We start from the raw sequence: 21,551 nt of genomic DNA, 5'->3' as shown, positions 1-21,551 counted from the left end.
GATATTCTGGCTGACGTAATATCTGTCTTAACACTAGCGGTGGGAGGCTTCCATGGAGGAAGGATCAGTCGCCATTTTTAATCGGATAACCTGGCTGGATTCCAATCGAGGACTCCATGACGTAAGCGTGTTTTTAATTAAAATTTTATTAAATAAACTTGTTTATAGATTTTAAAATTTTACCCGTTTTTTTAGAATTAAAACTATGGATATTAAATATTGTTTTCAAAATGGCGGAGGTTTGTTATTACAGTTTTTATTCATTAAATTTTTTATTAATTTTTTTCTTTAATTTCTAGTTACAAAAATTACGTATTTTCAAGATGGCGGCCGTAACGAAAAGTGCAATGATGGCGCCTAAGGTCAAGGTCGAGATCAAAGCTTCCCTTCAGATGCTTACTGGAGGCTTGACGACAGGGAATTTGAGCCTCAATGGGGAATTTTCAAGTCTCTGGCATTTTTTGTGTACTGAAACGTGAATTGTCCCTCGAAACGGGAATGTTTCCTTCAAAATAGGGAAATTTGTACTTTTACGATTTTTTGAGATTTCTGCCAGAATTGTTTTCCTAAAAACTTGAGCATTTGGCGAATTTTCGGCAAATTTTGAAGGTCTAGTTCATCTGATATATAGATTCCAAGGCAGCAGAAGCCGCGACCGCCACCACGACCCAGGACCCAGTGCCAGTAGCCCCTTTTATACATTCTCCTCTGGAGAAAATATGAATACTGTACTGTAATATTATTTTAAAACAAGTATATTTTCACACATTAGTAACGTACTCACAGTTAAAAATTTTAATTCACGTTTTCAGGATTTATAAAGTAGTGAAATTGTTTTACAAAAGAGTCATTGCAGGTTTTTTATGCATGATTTTTTTCCCCTTTTGCTAAAATGCCTACCTTTAAGCAGGAAGGCTTAAACAAGTAATTGTGGCAGAAGAGTTTTACGTAAGAACTATAATAATTTAACGATTGCGCAATATTGCCATTATAAAACTCATTGTTCAATAAATTTTCTGTCTTATACAGTTAACGTTTATCCCAACCGTGCAATATAACCTAATCGTAACATTGTAAATTTGTAATTTGGTATGTTTACCTATAGTAAGCATGCTGTAGTTTCACTCGCGTTATAAGTCATTCAGTTATTAAAGAGCTATTTATGAATCAAAACAATATTAACCTTTAGAACCAAGAGCGTACGCAGAATTTCATTTCGGGGGAAATAAAGCCACTTTATCATCTTTTTTTCTATTTCTTTCCTTTTGTTGGTGGGAATGAGAGATTTTTATAGATTTTTTATTTCGAGGGGAGGGGCACCCTATTTCCAAAAAAGGCATGCAATAAAACTGTAATACGACTAAAGTAGTGTACAAATGGGGCTCCTACGCCAGGCTTCAAGGCTTGGATCCAGGGAACTCGACCAACATTTTGGATTGTGACGGCCAACTTGGACTCAAATTACCTCAAAACGACTCAAAAAATACTCAAAATGACTCAAAATTATTAAATAAATTCCCTACTTTGAGGTAAATTTCCCGTTTGAAGGTAAAATTTCCCGTTTCATTCCTCAAACACTCGGAATTCGAAAAACCTCAAAAGATTTTTGCCTTACAAAGAACACATATTCCTAAAAAAAAATGGCTTAAGACTCCTAAAACCAAGCCATCCTAAGCCACCGAGGTCAAGATCTTGACCTTGAGCATAAAATTAAATTCTTAAATTTTTGAGCGAAAAATTACGAAAAAATTTAAAAAAAATTGCCTTATTCAACTGTTTAGTTACATAATTGATTTCAGTCCTCGTTTTGATTCACTGCGAGAGTAAACACGTAATTAATTAATAAAAAACTAAAAATCTATTAATAAAAACTTAAAAAATTAATAAAAAATTCTTCATCACATCCGCCATCTCGAATTTTGACCTAATCGCTACAATTATCGTTACGTCCGCCGTCTTAAAAATCCGCAATTTTTATGCTAGAAAATCGGGATAAAAACCTTCAAATCATGAAAAAAATTAGTAATCAAATTTCAATAAATAATTATTAAAAACGCACTTATATATTTGGTTAGAACCTGGTAAGGACAAATACAAAAAAGGGATGGATCCTCCCTCCACTTAAGCCGCCGACAGACCGAACTCCCACCCCTAATGTCAAGGCATATATATCGCTAGCTAGTATTATGTCATGCCCGTCAACTTGTTTTCGTCTGCTGGAGGCCACCATCTTGTTTTCGTTTGCTAGAGTTCACTACCGCCATATTAGTTTAAGTTTTTACCTGATAGAGTGCAGTAAACTTTTATTATTACTGTGACACATGCCATCGTGAAATTTGGATGCAATCTTGGAAATTCATAGTTATTTAGTTATAAACTCAAGAAAAATTTCAAAAATCATCGAATACTAATTGATATACTAATTGATTCCATCAATTCCTGCCCTCGGTTCGGTACTTGAACAATGCAAAAAAATTACTTTTATGTAAAAAATAATACTTTAAATAAATATGGTGGAAAGTCCTAAACTAAGCTTAAATTCCTCATAAAACAGTCTCTTACAGGCCGATATGATCGCCATCTTGGAAAATCGTAATTATTTAGCTAGAAATTCTGGAAAAATTCTAATATTCATAAAAAGTCACTTATTAAAATAATGATTGATGCGATAGATTCCGTCTTTGGTTTGATTCTCGGCCAGCGATAAGAATAAATAAATCTTAAAATAAATGTTTTAATTCTGTTTCCCGTTAACTTTCGTGGAGTTTATTAATCATTCACTCTAAGAAAAAAACACTAGTCAATATACCTGTCCGACGAATTAAATAAGTTGTCGCGCTGTCTAACATGGAAGTCGACCTATAGTCCAGACATTTCCGAACATCAAGACCTTCGCAGATAGCTAATATAACACATTTCAAGCATACAAGACAAAGAACATTGTAGCACTTGGGGAGCATTGGAGAAATTGGAGCATTGGAGTAGTTTAATCAATTGGAGCTGTTGGAACATTGAAGCAGTTGGAGCATTTCGAGCATTGGAGCAGTTGGAGCACATTAGAGCAGTTGGAGCAATTGGAGCTGTGGGAACTTTGCAGCAATTGGAACAACTGGAGCATTGGATCACTTGGAATATTGGAGCAGTTAGAGCTGTTGGAGCACTTGGAGCATTGGAGCAGTTAGAGCTGTTGGAGCACTTGGAGCATTGGAGCAGTTAGAGATGTTGGCCAATTGGAACATTGAGCTTTGGAGTTAACGCCTGTTGAAGCCAAAGAGAGTTGGAGATTAAGACTGATGGATCCAAAGACATTTGTACTTTTCTTGACGGTATGATACAGAACATTATCAATCATCTTACTGATGAAGTAGCTACATACGGACTTTTGAAATATAACTTGTGGTTGGACTGTGTACATGGTAAGCTATATCTGTTCGAGGACAAAAGTGAAGAAGTGTGCTTTCAAGACATCGGCTCCTCTAATTCACAGTTCTGACGATGTGAAGCAAACAGTTAAACAAAGTAACGAGAAAGTCCGTCGGGAAGAAAAAGACTATGTAGGTAAAGGATCAGGTAGGTCTCTGTCTTTAGTAAACCGATTGGAGCTAATAATTAGTTAAAGCCAATGCAGAACTAAATGGTAATAATATTGCTAACTTTAGTAAGTGTTCCTGTAGTCGTGTAGAATTTATGTAATAAATGTTATTTTGTAAAATAATTTTCGGTGTTTTATCTCTCGAACCTGTCACTTTTGTAGTATTTTTAATTAAATTATCTTTTTTTTTATCTAACCAAGGACAAAAGTCGATCGAATAAGCCAGTATATTAATTGCATATTTTGTTTATGAATTTTGGAATTTTTCCCAAATTTATAGCTAATTACGAATTTCCAATATGTCGTTCAAATATTAAGATGGTGGGCGCCACAGTAATAATAAATTATTATTACTGCACTCTAGCAGTTAACAATTAAACTAACATGGTGGCAGTGCACTCTAGCAGACGAAAACAAGATGGCACTCTCCAATAGACGAAAACAAGATGGCGGACATGGCATCATACTAACTGGTGATATATATACCTTGGCATTAGTGATGGGAGGTAAGTCTGCCAGCGACTTCCATGGAGGAAGGACCTGACATTTTTTTATTTTTGTTCTCGCCAGGTTCGAACCGAGGACTCCATGATGTAAGTAAATTTTACAATAACATTTTATCAAAATTTTATAAGTTAATTTTTTTATGAATTTTAACATTTTTCCCAATTTTATAGCATATAAATTACTGATTTTCAAGATAGCGGCCGTAATGAAAATTGCAACAGTTACATCATAATTCATGATGATGTCAGAGGCTTATCGGAGGCTGTGGACATGGATTCTTAATCCTCAAAATGGAAATTTCAAGCCGTTGGCATTTTTAAAAACTAAAAATGGGACATTTACCCTCTAAACGGGAATTTTTCCAGCGAAATAGAGAAAAATTATTTTTCGAATTTTTTGTGATTTTTTGGCGAGATTAAAAAAAACCTGGAAATTTTGGCGGATTTTGGGCATAGTTTGGTACATTTTGGCAAATTTTGGAGGTCAAGGTCATGGTCATCCAAGATGGTTGCCGTGACGTCAGAGAGGTCTGTCTGAATAAAATTGCATGTCTCATCTCGAAAACAAATATTACCTGCAGGGATTTATTTCTCAGTAATAACCAGAAACACTCAGAGAATATCAGAAGAAGTCTCGCCAGGAATAACCAGGAGCACACGGATAAATACAACAAAATATTGCCACGAATAATCAGGAGCATACGGAGAAAATCAACAAAATATTGGAAAAAAATAAGGAGCACATTGAGAAAACAAAGAGTAGTCTTGTAAATCCAGCTCAATGAATGTTACATTTAGACGATATATATGATTTATATGTTTATATAGAGTATGTTTGGGATAATAATATACTACATCTGTTAAAAATATTCATTTGTATAATATGTATATAGCTTTCCTTGGACTATTATAATATTAAATTTGCAAGCATACATATATTTAAATGTATTCACTGAGATTGATTATCAAGACTTCTCTTTGTTTTTTCCCTGAGCTCCTGATTATTTTTGCCCATATTTTGTTTGTTTTCTCAGTGTGCTCCTGATGATTCATGTTCATATTTTTATGGTTTTTCTCCGTGAGCTTCTGATTATTCGTGGCAGTATTTTGTTGTATTTCTCCCTGTGATCTTGGTTATTTCTGGCGAGACTTCTACTGATATTCTCCGAGTGTTTCTGGTTATTACTGAGAAAACAATCTCTGCATGTAAATTTTTTTCGAGATGGGACATACAATTATATTCAGAGTTTCGTATAAATTAATGAATTCCTGTTACTAAATCAGCACTTACAATATTTAAATCAGATGGAATTTAAACAAAAAAATAGTCATTACATAGTCGAATACTATTCCTTTAAAAAGCTGAGAAACACCATCATGCAATACGGTTTTCCTTCTTCTTGAGGTCTAGCGAGACCCTCCTTCTCTTGCGATAAAATGTGAATATCCCGCATCCCACATAAAAAAAATACCACAAAAAAAACACGTGGCGACATCTGTTGACAGGAATAGGAACTACAGGCGACAAATTTCTTGTATAGGTTGAATTAACTCTCGCAGAATACTAAATAATAAAAAATTTATTTTTAAGTAATTATTCCAATTTGCATCTGGCATTAGTCGCATAAGCTAACAACGACCATAGTTCAATGCTTGCAGCTGTATCGGAAGGACACAGCTGTAGATCCTGCAGTGAGGAATTTGTCCTGAGAAGGAATGCTGAAAATCATGAAAAGAATGATTGTTTTAAAAACTCACTACGCAAAATGTTAGGCTGTGATCGTTATAGCAGTTTTTTTACACGAATTGATAGCTTGAAAAGACATGGCCGAACTTGTAAAGTCAAGCCAACTAACATAATACAGGACAGCGATGGAGCTGCTATTCTAAAGAAGAGTGTGCTGCACAATGTAAATAATTTTCCTTGTCTTGAACGTGATTATGTTCATACCTCCCCCGATCTCGACAAAGAACTTAATTTGAAGTATGCAGACAGTTTAAGGAAGACTGGAAGCAATAGAAGTATCATCACCGTGAAAAATGAGAATACATTCAAGCCGAATTCAAACAGATCCTCCATTCATCGTATAAATGATGGACTATTTAAAAGGAGGATTAAGACGATGAAGAAACTGCGACGTCAACGATTTAGAATTCTTACAGTAATCCAGGTGAAGACGCTGACTTCTACGATAATGGCGACAGTAATTCTGAAACTGGTGACAACACCAAAGACTGTAATAAAGCACCTAAAGCTGGAAAGATCGAAGATTGTGATTAAGTCTTGAGACCAAAACGATGGAAACTATGCGATAAAATAAATTATTCTGATGAAGCTTATGATGATCACTGGGACGATAACGATCATAAAAATATTAATAACAAACATTCCAGGAAGATGATGATAGAAGAGATTGATCATACACCTATCGCCTCAGACTACTGATGGCATCGATTAGTGGAGGAAACTACTTGCACCTCAATGAAGTAGTCATCATACTCCGTGAACTAAGACTACCTACTATAATGACTTGTTTTATCTGCTATGTGTATAAATTTGAAAAAAATTCAATTCATTGCATTAAATATATTATTTTATTTCTCAAAGTCTGATTTCTAATAAGACTGTGTTCTCTTGGTTGTGTCCCCAGTGTGTGCATTGCATGTCCATTGTGTGTCCAGTTGTGCATTGTGTGTCTATTACATGTCTAGTGTGTCAATTGCATGTCCATTGCATGTCCAATGTGTTCACTGTGTCCATTGCATGTCCAGAGTGTCCACTGCATGTCTAGTGTGTCCACTGAATGTCTAGTGTGTCCACTGAATGTCCAATGTGTCCATATCATGTCCAGTGTTTCCATTGCATGTCCAGTGTGTGTGTTGCCTATTCGCTGCGTGTCCAGTGTGTGAATTACATTACCATTGCATGTCCAGTGCGTACATGGCACGTCCTTTTCTTGTGTTGTATGTGTGTCGTTTCATTTAATGTGCATACACAAGAATGTATTCAGGACATGATTTGTCTCGTGGTTTGGAGATGCGTGGTCTAAACGCGTGACGTTGGACAAGGATTGTTTAAAATGTTCGTGGAGTATCGTCGAAAAATACCTCTTGGTTCGAAGACACTTGGCCTATATGAAGTTTTGTTGTTTTTTATTATTCGTGGCGATATCGTTTTTGTGGCATATGGCCTGGGTTTGACTCTGATCAATACACTACAAAAATTTTCAGGGCGCAAGTGTTACATTCGTTAACTACTTTTATATTCTCGTACTGTTTTTTTTTTTACTTTGAAGCCATTTACACTAGTACTTTACATATCCAGGGTTATGGTTTCAAAGACATTTTTACTGTTAGCGAGAGGGCCAGGAAGCAACGACCTGCGGAGCCTTGAGCGAACATCCGGCTGCCGCGACATTCTGCAAGCTTGCAACTCTCACGGACGAGGTCAATGTTCATTTGCAAGTGCCGGCAGGCGAGTCTCTCGCTCGGCTTCGTCCAGCCTCTGCCTCTAGCCTTGGGAAAAATTTAAAAACTTTGTGGTTAACGTGCTCGAATTTAGGTATTTTGACTAGATGTATATGAATACTTTTAACTTTATATTTATTGGACGTTATATGTCTAAATAAGGCAAGAAAATATAATACAAAGTTGGCGGGTGGGTTTTGATCACGCGGTCTTCACTACATGAGTGACTGGCACTTGGTGTGTGTGCTAACTTGTTATCTGTCCTGCTGTTTCACGTGGTAGCGATTTTTTTAGTTAATGCATTCCAAACCTTGGACAGTTAAATAATTATTAATCAATTTAATCAACTATGTACTGCCAGGTATCAAAACCTCCGACAGGATACGATCTAATCATTCATTATTTTAACCAGGGATTTTTTTGATGATTTTTGGATTTCCCCCCGAATTTCTGGGTTAATAATTACGAATTTCCAAGATAGTGCCATTGTCAATATTTACTTACTGGAGGCTGGTGGATGAGAAAATTAAGCAGCTTTAGTATTCTGAACATACATTTTTGCATTGATCAGGGACCGAACCAAACACTGTATGCGATCAATACAAACATTATTTTAACAAGTTATTTTTGATGATATTTAGAAATTTTTTTAATTTTTGAGCTAAAAATTACAGATTTTCAAGATGGCAGCCAAAATGGCGGGGCACCCTGGCTATAAATGATTCCTGCACACTAGTGGATTAAAAGTGAACTAATAAGGTGGCAGTGCCCTCTAGCAGACGAAAAGTAAATGGCTTTTTCCCGCAGACAAAAATAATATGTTCGCCATAACATCACACTGGCTGATGTAATATTTGCCTTGGCATTAGTGGTGGGAGGTCAGTCTGCCGGTGGGTTCTGTACAGGCAGGATCTGTAGCCATTTTTAAATGACTGCCCTCACTGGGTTTAAACTGAAGACCTTAAGACATATTTTTATAAAAATATTACCTACAAAATATGTTTTATTTTTAATTTTAATTTCTTTCTTGTTATAATTAGATAAAAATTATTGATTTTCAAAATCAAGATCATAACTATAAATGCAACAATGATGTCATAATTAAAGTTGCAGGAAAATTCTATATCAAAGTTTTATTAACGTAGTTGTGAATTTTTAAATTTCTCATTAAAATTGTATAATATTACGGATTATTAAGATGGCCTACGATATTAAAAATTAGGTAATTTCTTCTAATATTTTGTTATTTTGAAGTTTTATTTATTTTAAAAAATTTCCCTTTAAAATCTTATATTAACGGATTTTCGAGATAGCGGCCGTAATGAAAAATGCAACGTTTCTAAAATCTAAGATGGCGACCGTAACGAAAATGGCAACGATGGCATCATAATTCCAAGATGGTAAAAAACAATAAGGCTTCAGGGCTCAATGTCTGAGTCAAGGTCATCCAAAATGGCCATCATGATGTCACAATCCAATATGGCGGTCGAAACCACTGACACCATACCCTTGAACATTGTTACCGGAAGAACCCTACAAAAACAATTTAGAGTTTTTCTAAATTCTTGGCGAAAACATCCACAGAAAAAGACAAGCTGAAGAGTGCGGAAATGTGAACTTCGTCGCCACACACTCCACTCGCAAGATGCGAAAGGATGAAAAAGGGTGTTGGGGAAGATGGGGGAAAGCCCAGCACTTAAGGGCGCCGCCTATGTCCGTGGGAAAATCACTTCGCGCGCTTGGACGGGCTCATCTTCGTGCAGGAATCGCGGCAGACGCTGGAACTACTCGCCGTGGTTTCCGCCCCTCGAAAGGCGGGATGGTGTCTTCCCCCACCCGACCGCCGAGCAGACACCTGGGTGGGAGAGTGCGGGGGCAGGGGAAAGGGCGCGAGGCAGATAGTGAACGTGGTGTCCGCTTCCCGGCACCGAGCCGGCACCTCGAGACACTTGGCTGGCGCATGCGGCGGAATGTCATTGTTTAGGATTTCCGCGCTGAACTAAGGCCAGATTACACTTCAGAGAATCGTGAAAGATATTTTTATGCCATGATACTTTCTTTTGGAATGAAGAAACTATAATATAATTATTATTACCCATTAAACGAATGCTCTGTTGGTTTTTAAGTTGTGTTTGTATGCAATATTTTGCAGCTGATGAAACAATCGCCGTTTATTGTTCTGCAGTAAAATACATCTAGCATATTTCATTTCGGACGCTATTGTTTTCAGCCGTTCTTATAAATCATTAGGTCCGTTCTACAGTGAACGCACAAAAACGAATATTTTAATATACTTGCAACAGTGGACGCAAGCGGACACGGAAACGCTTCGGCATGAGATTGGCAACACAACTCTTGCGATTGCGTTTGAGTTTCCGTTATGCGTTTCCGTTGCTTACGGTTCCGTGTCACTGTAGAACAGGCTTTAGTAAAAATGGTTAACGAATAAAGATATATTTTCCTATTCAAACTCGGAAAATATAAGTGGCCTTTTATTATGAATGCCGTAACTGCATGCAATGATATGAAAGGCTTAGAATGATAGTGGAATAAGGCACATTACCAATTTTTAACAAAACAATTATTTGTTACGATATTTAAAAGACAGAACCAACTAAGTGCTTGAATGATTGTGAGAAAGTTAATAAATATTAAATAATTTAGAGGGGCTTTCGTATGAAACATATTTAATGTAACACTAGTGCTTCGGAATATAAGTGACTTACACCATTATCAATATTAGCCTCTCATATGTTACGTAAACGATGATTGCCTCACTCCTTATATGGTTGGCTGTGAATTAACAAATGGTGTTTCAAATTTGTGGTACTTTAAAACAACTATCTACATTTGCTATCAAATGAGATCGTTTTGTTTCTATTGCATTTAATAACAAATAATTTAGATTATTACCGACTGAACTATTAAACTTGCTACGCATTAGCGTACACTGATTGGCTAAATTTATTCTTATATGTTCGTCAGCCTGTGTGCTGCTTAGCGCTACAGCTCACAATTTTTAAGAGATAGTGCGGAAAACGATGTCTAGAAAGAACATAGCGAATGCAATTTTATTTCAGGACAAAAAAAACTGTAAATTTCACTGCGGGTCATAAATAAACTTATGAAATATTTTATAAAAAATTAAGACATGTTTAGTTTTTGTTCTACTGTAAGTTAACTAGTAGTCTAATGTTTATTCGTTTGTGTACTCGTATAGGCCTTTCTATATTGCCTGAGTTTATTCTTATGATTGTCTTAGATTATTCAATGACCTAGTGAGTGTACTAAAGGATTAATTTGTCATGTAATATATGACAATGTTACTCAACGTACTACATCCCTATTTATTGTCGTCGGTCTTAAGTAATGTAAACTCTGTAATGTGTCTAATCTTAATGTATTTATATATTATTCTTATTTTAATATGGGTAATACCATGTGTGTTTGTGATCCTTCTTAATGTAACAAATACTATAATGTATGTTTTCTTCATATTCCTACTTAATTTTAAAGTACCAGATGTGTGAATTTAATATTCGTTCACTATTACAATAATAATGTACTACAGAGGCACATGTATCCACAAATGTAAACCTCTTGTAGGCACTTTGTACAGATTGGTAGTAAATCGTAATTAAACTTTTCCTTTGGCAGTGTATACAAAATGCCAAAATAAAATGGAAGGGTATGTAATGAAATCACTTGCTGCAAAGTGTGTATGGATATGTGTATATTTTACAACATATGTATATAAATATCTTTCTTGTAAATTACAACATTCATAACAAAATATATTATTCACACAACACCTAATGCTCATTCAACAATACCACATTTACATATTTTATTTACATTTTATATCTATGAGAATTGTTATGTTCATTCTTACTACAGGTTATACATCTATGTAATTTGTACCACAAAATAAGACAGTTGTCACCATGAATCAGCTTAAGTAAATGGTAAAAAACTGGCTTCATGTTTTGAAACTGTTGAGACAATAGCTACAATACAATAGCTCTGAACATACATACTAATTGTTTACACAAAAAAATATTCCACCTTACATATTTAAACATACAAAAATAAATATATTCATACAACTATTTCAGATTCAGTATAACAAATTATTTCGTTTCGAACACTCTTGATAAATAACACGGTGCAAATACAAATAATGAAACTAATGTTAATACATCAAAACCAAAAATAAAAATAAACAGCTGCTCGATACTAGTAGTAAACTATCAGCGCACAATATAACATGTAGAGTGAAACAAACATTTTACGTATATCTTTTAAAACGATTCACAATGAGATACGGCCCATAATAATATAATCTAAGTGCAAAGTTATAAGACACTGCATGCCAATTACACTGTTACATTATATTGATTTAAGTATTTCACAGCATACACAAACATAAGGTTTTTTTTCTGTTGGCACGGAAACTGGCAACTGGGCACTTGTCTGTATAACTGTATCATTTCAAACATCTTTCGTCAAACTAGTACGCCAATTTTCTATGTTTCAATTGTTTATTGGACTAGAAAACAAAAATCTATAGGCCTAACTGTAATCTTTATGAAATCATTTTTGTTGTTAATATCCTTCTTTAAAAATGGGAATTTACCTGTACTGTTTGTGGTAATTTTGGCTTACATGTAAGGCTATTGTCCATCAATTGTTTACAGTGTATTATCAGGTTCCCTGATTTCCATATTCCTAGGATAACGTGGATCTATTATTTCCGGTAGAAGGCACGTCATGTAAAACTGTGTCAGTTTGTTGATCATTTTTTCTTTCCAGAAACTGTTCTCTCTTTCAATTTGTTGCACTAGTAAGCCACGTGGTGTACAAAGGACGAAATAACAGTACTTACGATTGGTAATATGCAGTTGTCCCTGCACTTGGTACATGTAAGCATGTCCTTTCTTCAGAAACATTTTACCATCCACAATGTTACAAAATGTTACTTTTTTCTGTTCCACTGCTTCTTGTGGAGACATTCTGGCAGCTACGGCAGGACATTTTACTTCAAGGATACCACCATCTCCAACAAGACCGTCAGGTGTTGCTGCCAGCCATGGGTGTTCCTTATCGACGAATAAGCCACAGCGAGCCACCTTCTTACCAAAGTTCACTTCAAAATCCTGAATGGCGCTATGCTCATTTTCCAATCCATACCTTGTGGCCTCCGTCCCTGAAAACCTACTGTACAATATATTGACAACGGATTTTGCTCGCTTAGTGGATTTCTTCATGTTACAGATTCTACCGAAATTTGATGCTGTCAGTCGCTTGATTCTTTCTGATTTCCAGAGAACAGAATCATTTTGCCCTTTGGTAGCGATTTGTAGATTTTCTCGTTCTTCATCCGTTTTACAAAGACTAGCGAGAAATTCCTGTGTCTGTCTTGCATATTCGTCTGGTTCCATGTCAGGTATGCGTTGTTCTACACAGCCATAATCCTTGTCAGGACCTGTCACATACAACTTTCTGCGCTTAAATGTTTGTGGGTTTGTCAGCCTCCTGAGCTTTCTTTTCTCTGATGAACGTTCCTTGCGCTGTATGTGAGCTTTAGTGATGTTTCCAGGACTACTGTTTGTTAAACCTTTATGGATAAAGGACTGTGTTTGAGGACCTGAATTAAAAGAAATTACAGAGAGCTCGCTTCTTGTTTGGTAGCCACCACTCAAACAAAAGTTTACTCGTTTACTTGAAACATGCTTGCAAACCACATTATTGAAAGACTCTGCTGTATTAGTATTGACATTATGTAAAAGGCTTACAGCATGATGTGCAACAATGTTTCGAGCTGCTATTATTTCTGACCATATACCTGCCTCTTGAAGAGGCGGTACAAGGTTTTCCTCGTTTTCTTTCAATCCGCTACAGAAATAACCTCTAATTGGGCATCCTGAGTGGTCACCAAATACGTGAAATGGACCATTGTAAATGTCAAGTTTTAACTCCTCAATTTTTCTGTGAATTGGAAACTCTTTTTGAGCACGCCTATGCTGCACAGCTCCGGTGACTGCAGCTCGAAGGCGGAGTTGTTTGTCAGATACAGCCTTTCGTAGAACAGGAGAAACGGAACCAATTTCGTTTTTCGTCTTTTGAGCAATACAACGTATCCTTCGAAGGTAATTTCGCAGTATGTGGTTAGTACATTCAATTTTGGTGATTGTAAAATTTGGACCATATGGCTGAGCCTTCACCAACTGGGTCATAATGCTGCTATCGCCATCTCCTGAAAATGTTTACAACACGCTACGTACTAATGTGATAAATGTATAGGTATTTATTTATATACGAAAAAAAATACAAGGCCATGTTGCAGCGTTTCGAAAATAATGAGTTAAATTTATCAGTTAGTTTCCAATGTAATGAATTGAGAAAATTCTAGACTCCGTGAAATGAAACTGTGAACAAATCCTTAGAAGCTATTTAAACCTACCACGTATAATTCGGCCGCATGCATTATTTTGTCATTCTTTATCTCATTTTCGGGCAAAAAATTGGCGTTAACTTATTTAGAAATATTGGAAAAAAACTGTTATGTTTATTGGTATGACAATACTTTAATAAAACGTTTAAGGTGGTATTGTTAAAACTGGGTGATTTTTCTGTATAGACAAAACATTGATTAAAAATTATTGTTTTTGAAGGGCCGTTAAACGCTGTAACATGGCCTTAAACAAGATAAGACTTCAATACTCTATTTCTCACAAATATTAAAACTAAGGCCGCATACTTTACAATATTTTTGGGTCCTTTTTTCGGCTAAATGGAAAACTTTATACCTTGCATACCCTTTAAAAATATTCCTAAGAACCATACCAAGACATAAATCTGCAGTTAAGCCCTCAAAGAAGTACATATATTAACATAGTGGTAGGCTCTGAATTGTATGGCTATGCTATTTCTGGGGTATGAAATACAAGTGCAAGACAACATTTCTTTAATTAACACAACTACTTACATACAATGGCTCACTGAAAAATACCTACAGAAAACTACCAAATCATTTTTAACTCGAAATGGCCACATATGCACGTTCTTCTTGTAGGCATATCAGAGCGCTCGGTTACTGCTCTGAGGCTAACTATTTTCATATAGTTCACAATATTTAGTACCTACTCTTCGCGAGGTTACATTTATAAACATTGTAGAGCTAATACCTTTCTGTATATTTAGGAAGTAGCTGTTACAAAAGCGCTACATTTCAGTTCGTTACAATATGCAGCATTGTATGAAAACATATGAAACGTGCGACGTCGGAAATAAAAACATTAAATACCACACGGCATTGAAATTATTTCGAAAATATACTATCGACACAAATACATAATAATTAATAACATCTGAAATTAACTGATCACCTTGTGACTCACCAATCAGCTGATGATATTTCAGGTTATGCATGGAAACACTGCATTTGAAACCTTCCACTATGATGTCAGATTCCATGGCATTTGAAGACTTGTTCCAATTTTTGAAACAGACGTGGTCCTTTGGCGTCTCATTTTTACTGTTTGCTCGTGAACATATGCAGCAGTATCGATTCCTAGTGCTTGCGAAGATAACTTTTTTTGTTTCTTTTCCTACTATGCAAGCCTATAAGAAAAAAAAACAAGCATATTTAATCTGTTCGCTGTAAAACTTAATGTAAGGTAACGAACATTGTATAATCAGGATAATTACATTATTTCGAATGTCTGGCATTATGCCAATAGGCTCTAAGTATATGGCTCTATGCCGGTAGGCCTAAAAGACTTTCATACTAGCAAACAGGTCTATCACAAAATAACTATACAATGTTTGCACTTATAAAGAATTTAAATTGTCGCATTTATCTACAAAAGAAGGAAATATTAACAAAATAACTATTACGTGTTGTTCACACTGTCATGAACTTATTTTAGTTACTAATAATACATAATTACTGATATAACACAGATTGCCTACAAATTATTATTCAACACGCAATAAGATTACGTAATACACAAACTTACCACCCCAGAAAGAGCATCATATTTGTTTCCATACGATCGTTTACACCAAGCTCCATCAGTGACAACTGCTATGAGAGGAACTCCGTCGACATCCACACTGCCATTTTCTACTGCCAATCTTGCTTCTTCTTTGCCAGCGGCTTCCATACTTTGACATGCGACATCGTGTATAACAGAAGATAGGGATTTTTGACATTTGTTGAAAGTCTCCTTGGCCATGCAAGGCATTTCCAAAGTTGAAGTTATGTCTTGTAACTGTGTAAAACTTTGGCCCGTTAACAACATACTGTTCACCCATGCCATGTTACAGTTGACTTTATTTGTTTGGGGGTCCTCCGAGAAAATAGATTCAACAGTACCACACATATTACACTTGAAATCAAATTTACTTATCATTCCATTTTTATGTTCTTTTATTAATCGCATATTTTCAAACGAACACTGAAACACTTTGTTATGTTGGCTGATGCGCGACATTTCTTTGAATAGAAAGTCAACATCAAACAGTCGACGGCCTTGTATCGGAAAGGTTGATGATTCAGAGCTGAAAGTTTTTTTAGGAGAGGTTTGTTCTGGTGAAGATGCTGGTGACGAAAGTTTCTCCACGCCTTCAAGAAGCTGAGCGTAGTCACATGTGACCGATTTTGACTCTTGTTCCGTGTCTGAAAATATTCCAGTAACATCATATTCTTCTGTAGGATAATCAGTAGTTGTGACTTTCTGCGGTGTCGCCAATATTTCGTTTGTCCAAAACGAACAACCTGCTCCATCGATGTCTACTTGATCATGTGAAGCAGTATCGCCGGGAGAGGTGGAACACCTAAAACAAAACAAAATTAAAGATATGATTTTCCTTGAAATAATAATCAAATACGCTATTAAAATTGTAAACAACTATTATTGTTGACATAATTAGTAGGCTAAAATTAATAATATATTTCATTAATTATGTCGCAAAGTTTGGCTCAATGTTCCAATTGTGAAATTACAACATTGCTGTGTAAAACAAAAATACCACGTCTCAGAATATTTTAATTATATAACCGTTAAAACAAAATAATTTATTAACTGTAGGCGTAATGGAAGATATGTTAAACAGTATTTGAATACAGCAAACAACAACACTTCCAACCGCTCAGCGATGGTAACAGTAAAAAGCTATAAACAAATAATATTTTGAAAACGCTCACATAAGTTATATACAATTGTTACTAGGTATAACCCTTCAACTTTCTTTTAACATAAAATGTAACTACGCAACTGAAGTACTATTTATAAGTGTTAATAAAGATCTAAATTTTAATCATAAGTAATTTAAATAAAAAATGAAAGATTATATTCTTTTATTTCTTCCATATTCCTATGTTTGTAGAATACTGTTACCTACTTTACAATTTGCTAACGAGTTTATCGGAAGAATGATTTGATCCGTGTTGTCTGCAGCCGAAAGCCGATGACCTGACCACTACGCTACCATTTCTTATGATAGTAGTTGAGTTAGATATAATATTTAGGTTGAATTTAAAAGTATGTGGACTGAAAACACTAATATTATATTATGAAAAAATACCGCCTCATAAATTGAGCGCGAAATCTTACAAATTAAATTTGCGAATTAATATGTTTCACTATTTCAATTATTGGTTTAACAAAGTTAATATGTAGTTTTCTACAGTTTACTGATTGAGATGTTTCATCAAATTGAATCTGTGAAAAATCGTAAGTAATAACGAATATTTACTGATTCCGATGTAGAGTCAATTAATTTTCAGTTCTCAGTCATAAAATGATGGAACGTATTTATGTAAGCTATTATAAATACATACACACACGACATTTAAGAGAAATGTGTCAAGAACAGGCATATTACTTTTTTATTAATTTTCATTCAGTGCAGAAGTATTTGGAAACATTTAAGGAAACGTTTCATGAATCTCATACGGGAAAGCATGCTATAAAACTATGCAGTAATGTAGTGGACTATTTTATGTATGTGTATAGGCCTACGTAATATTCATATACAGGTATTCATGCGTTATAGACGTTTTATCCGTGCTAGAAAAGTAAGAGAGACACATTCTTTCGGCATTTTGCCCTTTAATTATTCTTAAGTAATTGTTGAAAAAAAACTATTATTCAAACCTTGCTGGAGACAACGTTATGTAGCAAGTCTCACTGTCTGTCTGGGTTTTCCTTTCAACAGCATTTTCTATATTCCCCGCGTGTTTGGATGTACTGAAAGACTCATGTGAAGTATAGTTGGAAAACCTTGTTTCATGGTTTTTCACGTAACGCAGCCTGTGAAAGAAAGAACATTTAAATTTAATACAGCTTAAATGGATAGTAAATGAATATAAAAAATTATGCTATATAACCTTTTCAACTGAAAGTGAAGGCTTACATGTTTCTTAATAAATGTACAACACACTTACCTGCCGTCAACTAAACGTAAAACTTTCCCTTTGTTCCATTTCCTTTTCTTTCGAACTGCATTCAGACGCAAGTGACGTTTTTTACCTCTTCTTTTGTCTTCATTCAAAACTTGCTTTCTCGCAGATTCCATACCTTTGTAAATCAAACCTTTCTAAATGGGTATAAAGGCTAAACGTTCTACTGGCACTTGACGCGAGTCAATTCACCCACACACATTCACAAGTATCAGAGCACGCACGCAGGATGATGGATGTACGAACTATTATCTCGCACCTCGCACTGTGCGTCTGTCAAAGACAGCTACTGCCCTAGACTCAGGTTAGCGACACGCAGCAGCTGGGCACTCCCCCTACCAGCCGGATCTTTTCCCCCCGCATACCCACCTTCCCGCCGCTCAAGGCTACTTCCCCTCCCGGACTGATAGCGGCCGAGCGGAGCGCGTGGTGGCGCCACTTCACTGGAGTGTCTTACTGGCATGCAGTGCTTTAGAACTGCATCGTAGAACCATCGATTTTCATCTACGAAACTATATTTTTTTATCACGCGACGCAAGACAAAGGTGCATTCTACGGGTCTATAATTTTCCGAAGCCCGGGAAAATGAATCTTCTTACCTAAATCTCGCCGCAAAAAGTGCCGTTTTAGCCATTTTCACAGTCAAAACTTACCTATTAGTAAGGGAAAATAGAACGTCTCACTATTATAGGCCTGTAAGCTGTTCCTTAAATGCTTTTCGTAGCCAAACCGCAAAACAATACGTGGAATAGTTTTCGAATAAAAGCCGGATTTCCAAGGCTCTGCACGTCTCTGCGCTCTCCAAGTAGGCGGCGCCCTTAACTCCTCTATCTATCATTGCTGTCATGATGCCTAGTAGGCCAATCAACAAGAGGAATAGTACGAAAGTAGTTAGATATAGTGCCTCCGAGCACAGAGGCTGGAGGCAAAGGATTCAGGATTCGTGACCTTTGACCCCTGACATCACTGTTATGACCTTTGACCCCTGACGTCACTTCCGGCTGTCATCTTGGATTACGTCACTTCTGTCCACTATCTTTGATTACGTCATTTCCGACCGCCATCTTGGATTTTATCATTTCCAGCCGCCATCTTGGATTACATAATTTTCGGCCGCCATCTTGGATGACCCGGCCACCATATTAGATTACGTCATTTCCAGCCGCCATTTTGAATTCTAGAACTTTCTACCATTTTGTTTACCAGTATTTAAAATTATGAAGTCATAGCCGCCATTTTTAATCACACCTGTTGCAATTTTAGTTACGATCGCCATATTTGTTTATGACATCACAATAGTCATTTGTTTTGGTCTGCTGGAGGCCACCATCTTGGATGTTGTTACTATCACCATATTGATTTGTTATTCTGTGATGGGGGTCGCCATCTTGAATTTCCCCATCATTGTTTCTGATGTTTGTTCCTAGAGAGCATCACCATCGCTCTATTCATACACATAAGGTCGATATTTGATTACATACCAATGTTATTATGGTCCTTATCAATATATTAAAATATTGTTTTTATAAAAAATACATTCGAAACTGCTGAGATTCGAACCATCACACAGCTCTGACCTTTAGGTTGGAAAACATACGCCTTTAACCGCTCGGCCATCAAGACAATTACCGATCAAAGAATTAAATAAGGTATATATATATATATATATATATAAAACATTAAACACATATTCGGACTTGTAATATTTTTATTGAAAGTAATAATAGCATCATCTTTTCGAGAATTATACGACATATATTTTTTATTATTGTTTCAATACTCGCTACCAGGAGCACTAGTGTCTAGCAGAATGTGCAGCGGCCATTTTGTTTTCAATATTCACTACCAGGAGCGCTAATGTCTAGCCAAGTGCAGCCACCATCGTGTTTTCAATATTCATTACTAGGAGTGCTAATGTCTAGCCAAGTGCAGCCGCCATCTTGTTTTTAATATTCACTACTAGGAGCGCTAGTATCACTTAGTACACACATTATCTGCTAGAGGATGTTATATTAGTTTAATTTTGCCCTGCTGGAGTGTAGTGCTGTCTTGACCTATAACATCTTAAATATGTCCCTCACCTTGAACTTTCCACTATATTGTATTATAGCATTTATGTTCGCCATCTTGTCGCCAACACTATCTTGGCATCATCACATTTCACATTACTGTCGACACCCTGAACTTCCCGCCATCTTGGACTATATCATCACATTTGACTTATAACATATCCACACTGCCGCCATCTTAGATTTTGCTATCACCCATTTTAATCTTGACCACCAACATATTGTATTATCATCTCTCATGTATGCACCCACCATACTTGATTATATAATCATACTAACTTTCATCCTCTGCTAGAGTATGTAGATTAATTATTCGTAATGAGCATCACGTGATCATCCCAAATACTAAGATAAAAAAAATTATTCCTAGTATTACCATTAAACTTATCACTGCCCATATACCAAAGTCATACCGTAGACTTGTGCACTCTCGAAACCATGATCACATCATATTAACCAATTAAAAGATGCCGAGTTCTCTTACATACATAAATATGTATTCACATGGACATGCACTGCACTCACTGAATACACACAGTGGCCACACATGTGACTAAAACTAGCTCCAAATGGATACAAATAACTTCAGTAGCTATAATAGCTCCAACTCTTGGTAACATCATTTACTGGAGTCAGTTGAAAACACATTTGGAAGCACAATCAAAAAAGGAAGCACATTTGGAAGCACCATCATCAAAAAGGCAGCACATTTTGGAAGCACAATCAAAAAGGGACCACATTTTGGAAGCACAATCAAAAAAGGAAGCACATTTGGAAGTACAATCAAAAAAGGAATCACATTTGGAAGCACTGTCATCAAAAAGGCAGCACATTTTGGAAACACAATCAAAAAGGGACCACATTTTGGAAGCACAATCAAAAAGGTGGCACATTTTGGAAGCACAATCAAAAAGGCAGTACATTTTGGAAGCACAATCAAAAAGGCAGCACATTTTGGAAGCACAATCAAAAAGACAGCACATTTTAGAAGCACAATCAAAAAGGCAGCACATTTTGGAAGCATAATCAACAAAAAAGGCAGCACATTTGGAAGCACCATCAACAAAAAAGCAGCACATTTGGAAGCACAAGTTACGAGAACTAAGTCTTAGTTAGAAATCAGAATACAAGAAATAAAAACATTAAATTTTTATTTTCAATATTTAATTTATTTCTCCACATTATACAAATGCAAGTAAAACAAGCCGTTATTGTATGTAGCCAGCTTTCCTCAGTTCTTTGAGTATGAAGGATATTTATTTGATGCACGAATAGTTTCCTGCACAAACCGAGCCATGTAGAAGTCTTAGCCGGTCAACCAATATGTTTGGATATTTCCATGATGTGTAATCAATCTCTTTTACCACCATCTTACTTGCTTGTTTATTATAAATACTTTTAATATCACAATCGTCCCAGTAATCATAATAAGCTTTATCTGATTTATT

General features: G+C 35.9%; 2 protein-coding genes across 5 annotated transcripts in view; both read right to left on the bottom strand.

Annotated features, from left to right (window-relative positions):
- The window catches only part of LOC134529231 (uncharacterized), a 218,485-nt gene that overhangs the window by 81,178 nt on the left and 115,756 nt on the right, over positions 1-21,551 (bottom strand). The window lies entirely within an intron of this gene.
- LOC134529229 (uncharacterized) lies at positions 269-19,716 on the bottom strand. Of its 3 annotated transcripts, XM_063363106.1 has the most exons (5): positions 18,020-19,702; positions 17,730-17,885; positions 15,588-16,407; positions 14,967-15,189; positions 269-13,822 (listed from the first exon to the last, which is right to left on the bottom strand). In XM_063363106.1, exons 1-5 carry the CDS (start codon positions 18,148-18,150, stop codon positions 12,258-12,260), a joined length of 2,895 nt encoding a protein of 964 aa, XP_063219176.1. In that variant the 5' UTR covers positions 18,151-19,702; the 3' UTR covers positions 269-12,257. The 3 variants fall into 3 exon arrangements, with proteins under 3 accessions (XP_063219176.1, XP_063219177.1, XP_063219178.1); XM_063363107.1 differs by having other exon boundaries at positions 269-15,189; positions 18,020-19,716; XM_063363108.1 differs by having other exon boundaries at positions 269-16,407; positions 18,020-19,716.

Source organism: Bacillus rossius, chromosome 2 (assembly GCF_032445375.1).
Source record: "Bacillus rossius redtenbacheri isolate Brsri chromosome 2, Brsri_v3, whole genome shotgun sequence".
NCBI classification, from domain to species: Eukaryota; Metazoa; Arthropoda; class Insecta; order Phasmatodea; family Bacillidae; genus Bacillus; species Bacillus rossius.
This window is presented reverse-complemented; position numbering and strand designations above follow the sequence as displayed.

Excerpts from the sequence above, each read along its gene's own strand:
- LOC134529229 (XM_063363106.1), bottom strand. The coding sequence starts at position 18,150 with ATGGAATCTGCGAGAAAGCAAGTTTTGAATGAAGACAAAAGAAGAGGT. Across the intron at positions 17,886-18,019 it reads TTACGTTTAGTTGACGGCAG|GCTGCGTTACGTGAAAAACC; the intron begins GTAAGTGTGTTG and ends TTTCTTTCACAG. Across the intron at positions 13,823-14,966 it reads GAAATATCATCAGCTGATTG|GAGATGGCGATAGCAGCATT; the intron begins GTGAGTCACAAG and ends AAACATTTTCAG.